The following is a 14,172-nucleotide window of genomic DNA, read 5'->3' on the forward strand; positions in this document are numbered from 1 at the left end:
TCAAGCCCAGCATTGGGCTCCGTGCTGAGTGTGGAGCCTGCTTCAGATTTTCTCTCTTTCCCTATGCCCCTCTCCCCTACTCACATGCTCACACACTCTCTCTCTAAAAAACAAAAACAAAAATTATCTGAAAGCCATGAGAGGATCTCTTAGATACCACCCCCTTTACACAACCGAGACTTAAGTTCTATTTTGTGATCGTTCCTACAGAGGAAATTTCTGGGGAAACATAATAACTGGCTGTACCATAGTTTCCCCACATAAAACATCTGAGGCACACTCTCTGCCCATGTAAAGTTAGTTAGCCCAAGCTGCTAAACTCATCAGGCTGTTGACACAATCTGGAAATCCTGTGGATTCTTAACCTCTCTTGCTGGTACTCCTCTCGCCAATGGGCATATAATTGCTGCCCTATACATGCTATTCACTTCCCTGCTAAAATTGATATTGTTTGCTGTGTAGCCATACTAAGGAGACAGATATTGTATCTCTAGGGAATAGCAGGGCTGGCAAGGCTGCTACCTGTGCAGCCCCAAATAGAACCCCTTTTCTTTTTCCACCCAATTTAAAACCCTGCTTTTATCCCTGACAGTATTAACCATTCAGGCAAATACCCCACAATCTGAAAAAGACAAATGGATACAAAAGAGTGCCAAACAATTAGATTATACACTGGGTCAAACAGACTTCCTGTGGTCCCCTTTCTTTTGACCTTTTGGCTTGCACTCATCTCCCATCAGATGGGACATATGGATTGATGGGAGATACTTAAGGAGTAAAAGAGAATTCGTTCTTCCCTGGCATCCACAAAATTTCTGGCCAAATTATTTCCCACTGTACTACTTACAAATCTCACCAAATTTAACCAACGTACCTCAGGAAATCCTCCAAGACCCACATTGTCCCTTGTGAAACCCCACAATAGATACCATAGATTTATCTCCAGTGTCAGGCTATTCCCACTATTTGGTTATGTCTGTATACTTAGTGGGTGGACTGAATACTATCCAGCTAGAAGTACCAATGCCACAGCAATGGTGAAGAATTAATAACTGAGAGTATTCCTTGTTTTGGCATTCTTTATGGGTTGGGTCATATAAAGGGACTAATTTTACAGCAGAAATTAACCACTTTCTTGAAAAAACTTTGGGGTACTCATTAAAATTTCACACTTTGTGCCATTCTTAATCCTCAAGGCAAAGTGAATATAAAAATCTAGACGTCAAAAGGACTTTAGAAAAAGTCTGTTAAGAAACTGGACTTAATGGCCAGAAGCATTACCTCTGGCCCTTATAAAAATCTGGAATACTCCAAAGGGAAGACATTATTAACATCTTTAGAAATAATGTTTGGTCACTTTATTCCTATTAGCATCCCTAAACCTTCTATTCCTGGATTGAGTGAACATTACAGGGGCTTAAGTGAAAAATTCGATGCTATTGATGTGATATGGGCCAGGAGTGAAAGATCAAGAAAGATTTCTTGAGATGGTACAAAAAAAGTGTTTTTATTATACCATGGTACAGGACCTGGGGGCAGAAGAGCTGCAATGTGACTGTGAGAAGTGATTATACTTTAAATTGGGTGTGAGGGGCAGAGATAAAGGAAGTTTCCAAAAGGATTTTCATATCTTAAAGAAGACTTATAGGATTGTACAGGTCGGGCCAATGTCAAGCTAAGGTTGCTTTTTGCCTGTAGCAAAGCATTAACTTAAGGCAGCTGTGAGTTCCTGAGGAATGTCATACTCTGCCTGCCTCAAGTATTTTCAATGGGCTGCAAGTTCTAAGGAGATTTCATTTTATCTGCATTTCTTTTGCCTTTGTTCTCCACATCACCATGACTAGCTACATACAAGAACTAACTAGTTTAATTGGAGGATATCATCAGCAAGTTACAATGGCATGGCCTCTGCTGGCTGGTCATCCCTTTTGACCAGAAGATTAGATGTACATCAAGGCTTTTAGAAGAAAGCATTGTCACCTCACTGAGAAGACCATTATGATGTACTGCTAACCACTCACACTGCTATCAAAATAAAAGAAAAACCTTCCTAGACTCACACAAACCATGCCAAGTTAGACCAGGATTAGCACTCTCAGGACAACTGGAAGACCACCCCTTAAGTTGACCTTAAAGTAAGGATTTCCCGGGCAAATTCCCAGGCACCAGAAACAGACAGAATCACCAAGTACACAGCTTTCCCAAGGTCACAGATCAAGAAACATTCACTTCCACCTATTTTCTCCCCCAATGGGTCTCCCTACTCCCAAAGGGAAATTTTAAAAGATCTTCCTTTTAACAAAGCCTCCCCCTTCTTTAGCCATTTATTAAAAGGCTGGCTGGAGATTGCTTGTCTCAATCTATCCCATTTTCACCCTGATCCTCCATTATGGGCTCTCTTTCCAGCTGGCGTCTCACTTACTAACCCTTACTGTTTTCTCAGCAAGTTATGCACAGACCTGACACCTCCTAAACCACTTTTCAAACCCTGGCCACATTAATCAATCTGATTGCTGATTATATCAACATCTAGATCATGCAAAAGAACTTGAAATTAATTTTTATTCCTGCCAGTAAGACCAACTGGTGGACCAACTCTGGAAAATGGATGCATGACAGGGTATGGCATCCATGACCAGAAAAACACATCACTTCTCTTTTTGGTGAGTAAATTGTACACGAGAAAGCCTCTACAGAAGCTCAAGGACCGTCCTTTGTTCAAAGACATTAGAAGGGATCTCTCCCCGCTTAGCATTGAAAACTGTGATGGTACTGGGCTTTTCCCACCTGACATACCAAGACAATATTACAATCAAACCTTGTGGTGCACTTCCACAGGTAGCATCCTCAAGCCTCTCGTGAAGGTCAGAAATGGTCTCAATACTTACTGGCTCTTACAGTACAGACCCTTGCCAAACCATCAGATATTACAGCTGGCTCACAAGCCACCCTTGCGTGACCTGGGAGCAGCTGAGCTGCCAAAGGCCAAAGATTACATATGGGGAGACCAAAACATTGCACTAAGTTGGTCAGGTAACAAGACCAAGCCTTACAGCGGCCAAGGCCTAACTGCAGGTCTCCTACATCAGATATTTCACAACCTGTTCTGCTCCTATGGACTGACAAGGATACACAGAAGACAAAGATGTGCAGATAACAACATGACAGGTGACAAGATACACCAAACCCCAACTTAGTAAGTCACAAGTTTCATTGTGACCTTAGCCATGAACAATACTGTTTTTTTTTTTTTAATCTTATGTGATGATAAGGTATATACAGAGTTCCACCTAGACGGCCAAGATGATGGGGCCTCCGATTCCTGATGCCCTCTGTCATCAGGTACTCCACCTTAAATGCCAGCCAAATTACAAACTTGGGTTCCTTTGGTCATAAAGTAGTGCCACATAAATATACTAGACAAGATGTTACAGAATACTGGCTTGTGTATCACAATTGTAAGTTTTTTCTCAATACTGAGCTCCCTTTTCCCAGGCTTTGGAACTTGAGTTGGAAAAGATCGTTCTAAATCTTTCCATAGTAACAGAACAAGAGTTTAGTTATCACTACACAAACACTGGAAGCCATTCTACCAGAAGTTAGTAGTTTAGGCTCTATTGTACTCCAAAGTTGCCTTCCCCTACACACACTGACAGCCCAAAAGGAGGAGCTTCGTCACTGGCGAAGGAGGCTGCTTCTGTGTAAATTGCTTGAGACAAACAGTGTCCAGAGCTGCACACTCTCGGTCAGACAAATGAGGTTCAGCCATTCTATACGAGGGACCTATTCCCAGATGGGAGACTGATTTAACAGGATATGGGGAAGTGTGCTTAGATTTGTATTTCTTGTTTATTCATTCTTATTCTAATTTATGCTCTTCTTTCCCTTTGCAGATAGACTCTTGGTTGCTAATCCAATTCTTCCTTCCAGTGCCACAAATGCAGCTTTTACGTGAAACTTCTAAGAAACTTTCAGAGGAAATGAAGGAGTTCAGAGCATGTCACCCCAAAATATGCTGTTTTAGCATATTGATTATTTTAAGTTAAAGGAGCTTGAGAAACAGCAGGTACAAGAGGGGCACTCTGACCTTCCTTATTCTTCCTGGCAGGAGATAAAACTCCCATGTGAAAGATCCCCTCCCTCTACCAGGAGGAAGAAAATCAGTCCCCTCACCAGAGATGGGGAATCAGGCTGAGAAATCTGTACAAACAAGACTTGTTACACTAATGCTTATCCTCCTAGTCATTTCTCCACAGTTTACTACCCCTGGCCCAAACTCCTTGGCCTTACTTGGTTCTTTGTCTAAAAGATATAAAAGCGTTCTGTTCTGGTCACTTCTTCAAGTCTTCATTCTCTTGTGAAGGTTCTCATGTACATGTAAAAAAATAATAATAAAACTTGTATGCCTTTCTCCAGTTAATCTGTCTTACGTCAGTTTAATTTTTAGGCCCTGCTGGAGACCCAAAGAGGGTAAGTATTGGAGAATCTTTCCTCACCGACAATGGTCAATAATTTTCTTTCTGCTAGCACTGTAATCTCGCAGGGGATCACATTCCCAAACCTTTGGGTTATTCTTATATTCACTCCCATGAGATACATGCAAAATTCTCATGATTTGCTCTCTGGCCCCCTTAGAAACTCACGCTCGTAATTACGACTTCCATCTCAGTATAGTGTTTCAGGATTAAATAAAGTAAGTGGAACGTGCTATATACACAAAACCCATCAGAGGGGGCTCCAAAACCTTGGCATATGGACCCATGCGGGGATAAGAAAAGGCGACCGTGGGGAGTTCCAGGACGGAATCCATCACCTGACAGGAATGGGACGTGAGGGTGACTTCCGGTCCGGCCAGAGAGTTTTTCTTATAGCGAAACTTGTTTCACCAGCTTTCCCCGAGGGCGCAGCAGGGCGGAGCGGGCGGGCCCTCTTACTCCGCTTCCGGGTGGAGGCCGAGCTGCCTGCTAGCAGTCACGGAGACAGCGGACCGCCGGGCGGCGCCTGCGCGCTAGAAGAGGAGGGTGCTCGGGGGCCCTTTTCCGGGGGCGGGGAGCGCGCATGCGTAGGCAGCCAGACTGCGGCCAGTTTAAGGCCAGGTGAACGCGGAAGTACGGTACGTGAGTGTTTTCCAGCTCTTCTGACTGCGGCCGGGTGACGGGTGCGAGATGCAGGCGGGCGCGGCGCCTGAAGATGGTCGAGACGGTCCCCGGGAGCGGCTAGCCTTGGGTGAAGCTGGGAGGCAGCAGCAGAATCATGAAATGCGGTCTCAATCGAGGGCAGAACGGTTTCCAAAACATTCCTACTGGTTGGATCTCTGGCTCTTCATCCTCTTTGACCTGGTGTTGTTTATCTTCGTGTATCTTTTACCCTGGTGAGTACTCTGAATACAACGTTGAACTGGTAGGGAGCTTACCACTACTCCTTTTGGGGGTAGGCAAGGTAACTGAATTCCAGAGAGTATGGTATGTCCAAAGTAATAACGTAGCTGGTGAGTGGCAGGGTCGGTGGGTGGGTGGGGAGATTGGGATAAGGCTGGAATGAAAATGTTCTTCCTTGGCACCTCAGTGAGGGTCTTCAAACAGGTAGAAACTTGGCTCCATGATTTTTTTTCTCATGTTATGGAATGAAACCAGCTGGGTTTGAGTGCCTGCACCACCACAAAGAAATCAGAGAATTTATTTCGCTTCTCTGAGCTTTATTTTTCCATTTACCATTTGGAACCATAGGTGTGGAATGAAGATTAAATGAGATAGTAATTTATCTAAAAGCGATTTGCATTTTCCCTGGCAGCAGTAAGTGCTCGACTGAAGCTACTGTTCCTATACTACGGTTGGGCCATGAGTAGGCCACGTAGGTATCTCAAACAGGTCCAAACCTGAACTCTTAATAACTTATTACAAAAAAATGCACTTTTGTGCCGCCATTTCAGTAAGTAACTTTTTTCACTCAGTACTCCTCCCAGAACCCTAAGGCTCTTTGACTCTCCTCTCTCTTTTATACACACCCACACAGCCCCAAACACCAAATTCTGTAGGTTCCACTTGCAAAATCCTTGCTCTGCATTTTCCTTGCCACTCAGTCTGAAAAGACAATTTTGGAAGGGGAGAAGGAAAGGAAATGTAGAGAAGGAGTAGGGGAGCAGAACAAGAAAAGGACACAGGATTGAGTTGATGAGGGAAAAGTTCAGGAGAGAAGCAGTGACCTGAAGATAGAGCCTGTGGAAGAAAAGCAGTGCAGCTCATTTAGACATTGAGGAGCTTTCTTGGAGTTTGGGGTTGTTTTCTCACCAGGAGTTAACCTCTCTCAGTCATGCTTATGAATTTGCAAGCCTTGATAGGCAATTTTATCTTCTTTCCCCACCCCCAAATTGTGGCAAAGATTTGGGCATAAGGTCATTGTATTTAAGGCCCTATCGCTGCTGAGTTGCTGGATAGTGTGGTAAATTAGAAGGCAGAGGTTTGAGTGGGGTGAATGGAAGAGATGGGTATTTCTATAAAATCCTCTTCCAAGCCATTTATAGAGTTTCCACTCTCCTCTACTTCCCCTCCTGTTTTGGGTAGAGACTGATACCTCAAATATAGTGATTTTTTTTTTTTTTTTTTTTTTTAAGTTTTCATTCCTGGGTAGAAAATGGAAGCCTTAGGAGAAATAGTCCAGGCCTTTTTTTTTTTTTTTTTTTCTCTGTCTCATCAATACGTAAATCATTTAGGAATGTGCAAGTGACTGAGACAACCTAGATTTTCAAATATTAGGGTAAGTATTAAAATGGGAAGGAGACATTGTTGACAGATTTTCAAATATTAGGGTAAGTATTAAAATGGGAAGGAGACATTGTTGACAAGTATTTGGTTTTTACAGAATGGTTTGCCTATGTCTAGATTAAGAAGTTGGTTCCTGGAGTGAATTCTGAAAACGACTACAAACCTCTTGGAGAAGAAAGGATTGTGCAACAGAACTTCAAACTCTAAGCGACTTTTCTTTCATTTTACATACTCTTCATTTTGGGGACTACATAAAATGGGTGATGATCTCACCCATTCATATAGCTAAGTTCTTAAACTAGACTCTGATTGATGTTTAAAAACTTTTTAAACATCTGATGGCTTTACAGGGGCTGAATATTGAAATATTTATATGTAAGGGTTTATTGTATCCATTAAGAAATACAGTACTGTCTAGCCTATAACATCTTAAGGGTTAGCTAGGGTTTCATATGATGCAAAAATGATGAAATATTAAGGTGAAGTATTTAAAAATAAATTACTGAAAAGCAAGGGAAGAAGGGTTTTGAGAAAAAGGAGTTAAGAGCTGTACAGAAAATGCAGGCCCACGATATATTGGCTGTAAGTACCAGTTTAATTTTAGATTAAGTGGTCCTCTGTTATGATTGCCAGTTTGATACAAGTGCAGGGAAAGTATGTAATATCCAACATTGGAAATCTAGAGTGCATGTCCTCTCACCTGGATGCTTCCTGCCGTTCATTCCCTTTTAGGCTTTTGAACTTCCCTAAGATAAGACTGTGTTTCCAACCTATTTTTTGTTGTTGTGGTTGCATTAAGAATGCTTGTGGCCTGAACATGTTTTTTAAAAATGTTTGTACATTAAATACGTCCGCAAAGTCAGCATATTTACTCATTTCAACAAATATTTGAGCACTTAACTCTGGGCCAGGTACAGCGGTGAGCAAAACAGACAAAAAAAAATCCTTGCCTTCATGGAGCTTACATTCTCTTACTTATCTAAATGTTAACAAGAATGTACATTCTAGGAGGATCAGAATTTTATTTAATCAGAAAGTCACACTCCGAAAACAGCTACTAAAAGCCCTTCAGAAGCCATTCCTATTATCTAACAGATACTCCTTTATGTAACGTTAGAAATGGGCTCTTGTTGAAATTGGTGACATCTGATACATGTGTATTGCCTCAGTATTTTGAGGATATTCCCTTCCCTTAGAAACAAGGCATAGATCTGGTAAACTCTACATCCTCTCCCTTTTAGGATGGCAGTTAAGAGTGAAATCTGGGACTGGTTTTGGGGGATTTTAATTGCCTGTTGCTGACTATGAGGTTAATAATCATGCCTTCAGGATATTGTTGCATCTGCATGGAGAGAACCTTTTATGCAAAGGTTGAAGCATCTAAAGAAACATAGAACTGGGATTTCATTGAGCATACCGAGTGTGAACGATTTTTCTGCTGCTTGCTAATAATTTTGTCCAATAAACGTTTATTACATAATTAAATTTGGTCTGATTTGGATTTTGCATTTGTTTAAACAAATTACTTGATAGTATTATTTTGAGAGGATTAACAGTTACCATGTAGCTTAATGGTAGGTTACACACAAAGATTTATGATCCTTACTACCTTTCTGAGCCTAAAATCTGAGCCCAGTACCACAACTATTAGATACTCTGAAAATTCTGATAGAGGGAAGGCAGTAAAGTCCTAGTGTTGTGACATGACTCTAAATGGTATACAAAAATGGTGGCAGCGTGAGGATTGAATCTTTTCTATAGCTGATGAATAAGAAATTATGCCTACCACTGAACTGTGCCACGTCTAGTACAGTGACTGCTTACAGTACCCACACCTGAAGGCTAAGTGGGTAAAAGGGGAAACGGGTAAGGCTAAAGGATGAATGGGGCACCAAGAAAAGTTGGCAAACTTGCTAAGACAAAAAGACATTCAAAGAATAACATTAATGTGATTTTAATCTGATAGATTCCTTTATAAATTTCAAAACCTTAATTTCATATAAACCAAATGATTATTTTAATAATCATTTGAAATGAACTAGCTGACTAGCAGTTGTGAGGAAGTCATTAGGAGTCCATTAACCTGAAAATTTGCAATAGAAACTTCTTCTCCACGCTATCTAGTCCCTAAATGGCATGGGAATACATTCAGAGACTACAGGATATTTAGAGTCATTGAGGTTACTTAATGTAAATTATGTTCCAGGACAAGGGTCATCAAACAATGGCCAATGGGCCAAATCTAGGCCACTACTCAGGCCTGTGAGCTAAGAATGATTTTTACATTTTAAAATGGTTGAAAAAAATAAAAAAATTTCATATGAGAATTATATGAAATCCAAGCTTCAATATCAATAAAGTTTTATTGGAACACAAACATGCCATTCATTTACATACCATTTAGGGCTGCTTTACTTCTTTAACCAGTGGCAGAGTTGAGTAGTTTGTTACAAAGACCCTATGGTCCACAAAGACCAAATTATTTACTATCTGGGTCTTTACAGAAAGTTTGCCAACTCCAATAGGAGCCCAATTTTAGACTTCACTACAGTTACAGTCTTAGGAGCCTCCAGTGATAACACTTTATGATTAGTGATATTCCAAGTACCCTGAACTTTAAGTTGACTTACATTTCTCATAAAATAATAATCAACATGGGGGAAATGCACAGAATGTTCATGAATGCACAACATGTTCATAAATGCACAGAAAAGTCCAACCATGTTAACTTAAAAATCGGTTTATCTTTAAAAAAAAAAATGCTGAACCAGAAAAAAACTGATTTCACAGAAAAATAGAACAGTCTGAAGATACGTATTTTGAACATTATAACAATTATTGGTTGCATTATTTCAGAAGTTATAATTTTATAACCAGAAGAAAACATCTATAAAAATTAGATACCCTAGCAGTAAAAATTTTACATGTGAATGATTAGTTAGTAATTATGTATTCAAATCTGTATTTGGAGTGTTGAATCAACAAAAACAGTTCTAGTTTGTTAGTACTATGACAATTCAGGTGGTTTCAACTGAACAGTACTTTAAAAAGAGCCAAAATTAGATGTTGTAACTCATCTGAGTTGAAAATACAAATCTATGAGACTGCTGTTAAATATCAGAAATATGTTTATGTTTCAAATAATACATTTAAAATAAAAGCTACACAAAGTTTTTGAAAGATATTAAAAATACTTGAAGTCCATTTTCTAGTATTTTACAATGTTATAAAAGCAGTAATTAAATACAGACATTTCAAATACAATTTAAAAAACTTTACAGTATTTACAAACCCTCCATACTAAAAGTTATGTTAAAAATAAGCTTTCTTAAAAGTTAAAGTTTAACATAGTTCATATTCAAGTATTTCTAAAGTAAGAGAATATAGAGTAATAATCACCTACATTTACAGTTAAGCTATTTAAAAACTTCTCTAGGTTTGATAACTGGGTGCGGTTATGTTTTTACAAGCAATATTTTATATTTATCTAGAAATACTCATTTTAAATCATTTACATTTTGCAATATTTTAACAGTTTAAGGAACTGGTCAAAATGTTAAATTTATTCATCACTTTACAGAATTAAGTTATATGTATAAAGTTTATTAATGAATGTAAGAAAAATTTTAATTATGTAATTCTTTATTTTCTTAAGTGGACAATACAAAAACTCCTAAACCACAATAAGTTTACCGACTTAGTACAAAATAAAATGACAACTAATGAAATAAGGCAATTAAAGTAACTTATAAGGTCATCCTGATAATGGAAATCTTTATTTTTAAAATAAAGGCCTCTCCATGAAAGTAGTTAGGGTAAAACGACTATCCGTTTAGAGTAGAAAAATGGGAGAGCTGCTCAAATTAATACATTTCATTAAAATTAAACCCTCTATGAAAGGCAGCAATTGAATCTGGAAACCCAAAAATATTTTCAGATTCAAGAATCTGAAGATCACTAAAATGGGTTGACAACCTATAAAGATGTAAGGTTACAGCAGGGGAAATTTAGGCAGTCACAGTGAGATTCCCAATAAGAGGGCCCTAACTTAATTCCTAACACTGGTTATTAGCAGCCCAATGTAAACCAAACCAAAATAAAACCTTTCACATTTCATATAAAGTTAGAAAAAGTGTTAACAAATAAATATACTAAAGTTAAGAATTTCATTTATTTTTAGCTTACATGGCTGAAATCAGTTTATGAATACATACAACAAAGGCCTAATTTATGTTAACTAGGCATTCTGTAGATAAAAGTTCTAGGAGCAAAATTAAGTTTCTTCTCTTCTGACCTTAAGAATTTAATTTAAAAATTGCTTTATCATTAAGGCTTTTTTTTTCTTTTTCAAATGCTATCAATTTCATGGGTTGATATTTTTTAAGACACTTAAAGGGATTGCATGTAATAGACTATCACAGAAGTCAAAAACAAATGGGTGAAGCCCTCTTGGTTCCTTACCCATTAGAAAGTGCTTCTTAGTAAAGCAAATACTGCTTTGACTACACAAACTATGTATCACCTGGTATTTTTCCATTAGCATAGTTTTATCAATCTACATATGTGAATATTGGTTAGTTTAATACTTATGGGTCTGTTAGCCACACAAGGAACAAAGTACATTTTTATTCAATTGCAGCAGTGACTTTTTGCATACCCCCCAATTTTCTATTTTGCAGGCACGCCAAGGCTATTCAAAGGGAATTTCTAAAATATCCAATAAGTTGATCACAAAATAAAAAATATATATAGAAAGTTAAAGCGATTAATGACTTTTAAAATGCCATGGTTTTAATTTCATGTGTTACCAGGTTTGGTCAGTCAATTCCTATTATTTTTAATGGCCTCTGAGAAGTATAAGCTTACCGGTTTCATCATTTATCTACTACAATGTATACTAGGTTTATATCTTTGCTCAGAAGGGCAGTTTGAACCAAGACTATTGTGTAACACCGGTCCTAGCCCTCTTTCACTCTGGGATAGCGAATTATCATTACAAAAACCACTGCTCTCCGGAACATAGAGCTTGGGTCTCTGATGGTATTTCAGTCTGTATGTATCAGTCATGCAGCTATCAACTGAAAAATAGGTAGTTAATGAAATGGTCTCATTTGGACAAGTAGAACTAGAGTCTATTTCTGGTTGGCAAAACGCATCAACAACTGTACCCAAGTCTGCCTGAAAATCTTTAGTTGAAGAGCCGGACAGGTAGTTTGGTGTGTTGCCAACATGCTCTTTTACTTGAAATGTTTCCTGAAGTCTTTCATCATTCATGTATGTACCCACTTCTGAACCTGGTTCTGGATCCGGACTTAAACTGTGCTTTGGAAGACTAAAAGAATTCGCTTTAAATGTCTCTGTAAGTTTGACATTATGTGTGGAACCATTTTTCTCTGACTGTGGCACACTGGTTATAGCATATTTCTTTGGTGGCAAAGGAGGCGGATTATGGCTAACAAGGTTTGGCATCTGACCATCAGATCTGCAGGCTGACTGAATTATATGTTCCCTGGATAGAGACTTCTCAGAGGAACACTGTTCCATCATAGTTTGCTGCTCGATGAGGGGAGCAGTTTCTGGCTTTAACCCAACAGGTCTCATGTGTGAGGACCACAAAGAAGATGGTAACACTATTTCGTTACTGTTCATTATCTTTCCAGAAGCAGAATTATCATCAATGTGAAGAAGTAAACCTGTTCTCTCAGAATTTTCTGTATTAAGCCACTCAGAAAATTTGCATTCACTTGATGTTTCAAGTTTCTGTTCATTTGACTGGTGGATATGCTCTCTTGCTGCAGTGTCCTTCAGTATCTGTGGACCTGACGAAGGGAACAACTTTCCATTCGTTTCATGTATAATATGTGACCTGAAACATAAAAACAAAGCTAAAACACCATATATAAATAGGCAAAACGGGGGGAGAAACAAACATTTGTCCTGCAGTTTAATTTCTCAATATACACTTTATGTTATTTTTGTAACAGAAGTGGGAAGATACTTATAACCATTAACATTTTACACTCTCTTAGTCCGAAATTTATGCTAAAATATATGAATGCCAGAAACACCTATCATTACCAAAATCAGATTTCTAATAATTAGAAGCATAATTTAAAAAAACTCATTTCAACTTACAAGCATGGAAATTGCATTTATTTGTGATAAAATGTAGCACAGACTTAAAAAGAAATGTTATAAGCAAACACTTCAATTCCCTAAAACACTTCTCAACCAACATCACAAAGTTTATACCAATAGAGACAACTTTAATTTTGACATGTAATGCTATAAAAGGCTGGCATACTAATTAAAAATAATTTGATCAGGAGTACCTTTAGGTAATGATTTTTTTTGGAAACCAGTTTTAGAATTTTTAATATATATGTATATCTGTTATTCTGTTATTATATATTATATAATACCAAGAGCTTCAAAAACAAATAGAGGAACAAAAGAGAAAAAATGGTCTGAGCCCTCTCTCAATTTCCAAGAGACCCTGTCTACAAAGCCATGTTTTTTTGCTAATGACAAAATGCTATACATTCGACTCTAATTTGTTTCAATTATTAATCAGCCCTTAAGATTTTAAGTTGCACAGATAACAAAAGCAATCTGTAAGTAAAAATAATAGTTACTATTTAGTAAGCACTAACTACATGCTGGCCACTATACTAGAGCTTTTCTGTTACTTTCTTTGATCTACAACAGTATTCAGGTAAAGATTATTCAAGTAAAGACTACTATCCCCCTTTACCTGCATGTGGCCAAAATCACCTGGATGATAAACAGAAGAACTAGGAATTGAACCCAGATCTGTTTCCAAAGGCCATGTTCTCAGCCACTACTCAAAGATCATTTAAATGGCAAGTTACCAATTTTACAAGAAAACTGTAAGACACAACTGACACAACATTCCAGAGAGCATCTCCCCGAGTCAGTACTAGACAAATACTGTCAAACTCTTGGCCTCCCTTTTCTAGACCTCATGTTGACCAGCCCCTATCTAGCAGCTCAGTCTTCCTTCAGACAGGTAACTATAATATGGCTAAACAGATTTCAGCTTTCAATTTTTGTGTTCTCCTGAGGTTAGGCCTTGACGGGGGTTTGAATAATTCAGAAACTCCTCAGCACTCCTCAGGAACCCTTCAAAGACCACTGTTAGAGTGATAACCTTATAGGTAACAATTTTTTTAAGTTTATTTATTTTGAGAGCGTGTGAGCAGGAGAGGGGCAGAGAGAGGGAGGAAGAGAATCCTAAGCCGGATGTCTGTGCTACTGTCAGTGTCAGCATGGAACCTGACGTGGGACTTGAACCCACCAACAGTGAGACCATGACCTGAGCTGAAATCAAGAGTCAGATGCTTACCTCACTGAACCACCCAGCTGCCCCTAGGTAATTAACTTCTATGGT

General features: G+C 38.5%; 2 protein-coding genes and 1 long non-coding RNA gene across 5 annotated transcripts in view; 2 read left to right on the forward strand and 1 right to left on the reverse strand.

Moving 5' to 3' along the window:
- Positions 1-1,852: 1,852 nt before the first annotated feature.
- LOC109248725 (uncharacterized) lies at positions 1,853-4,410 on the forward strand. Its single transcript, XR_002072223.2, has 3 exons — positions 1,853-2,135; positions 2,534-2,663; positions 3,894-4,410. It is a non-coding gene; the product is annotated as an uncharacterized LOC109248725 (long non-coding RNA).
- Positions 4,411-5,162: 752 nt separating this feature from the next.
- Positions 5,163-8,246, forward strand: CUNH4orf3 (chromosome unknown C4orf3 homolog). 2 transcript variants are annotated; one of them, XM_019418634.2, is made up of 2 exons: positions 5,163-5,371; positions 6,859-8,246. In XM_019418634.2, coding segments are annotated over exons 1-2 (207 nt in total). In that variant the 5' UTR covers positions 5,163-5,165; the 3' UTR covers positions 6,860-8,246. The 2 variants fall into 2 exon arrangements, with proteins under 2 accessions (XP_019274179.1, XP_019274189.1); XM_019418644.2 differs by having other exon boundaries at positions 6,879-8,246.
- An 859-nt stretch (positions 8,247-9,105) lies between these two features.
- USP53 (ubiquitin specific peptidase 53) overlaps positions 9,106-14,172 on the reverse strand; it is a 64,545-nt gene continuing 59,478 nt past the window's right edge. For both annotated transcript variants that reach the window (XM_019418542.2, XM_019418539.2), the window contains one exon: positions 9,106-12,627. In XM_019418542.2, coding sequence (XP_019274087.2) covers positions 11,640-12,627 — 988 coding nt within the window. In that variant the 3' untranslated portion in view covers positions 9,106-11,639. The remainder of the gene's footprint in view (positions 12,628-14,172) is intronic.

This window comes from Panthera pardus, unplaced genomic scaffold, assembly GCF_024362965.1.
Source record: "Panthera pardus isolate Hobbes unplaced genomic scaffold, ASM2436296v1 HiC_scaffold_13, whole genome shotgun sequence".
In the NCBI taxonomy this organism is placed as follows: domain Eukaryota; kingdom Metazoa; phylum Chordata; class Mammalia; order Carnivora; family Felidae; genus Panthera; species Panthera pardus.

Coding starts and splice junctions, on each gene's coding strand:
- CUNH4orf3 (XM_019418634.2), top strand. CDS start 5,166: ATGCAGGCGGGCGCGGCGCCTGAAGATGGTCGAGACGGTCCCCGGGAG.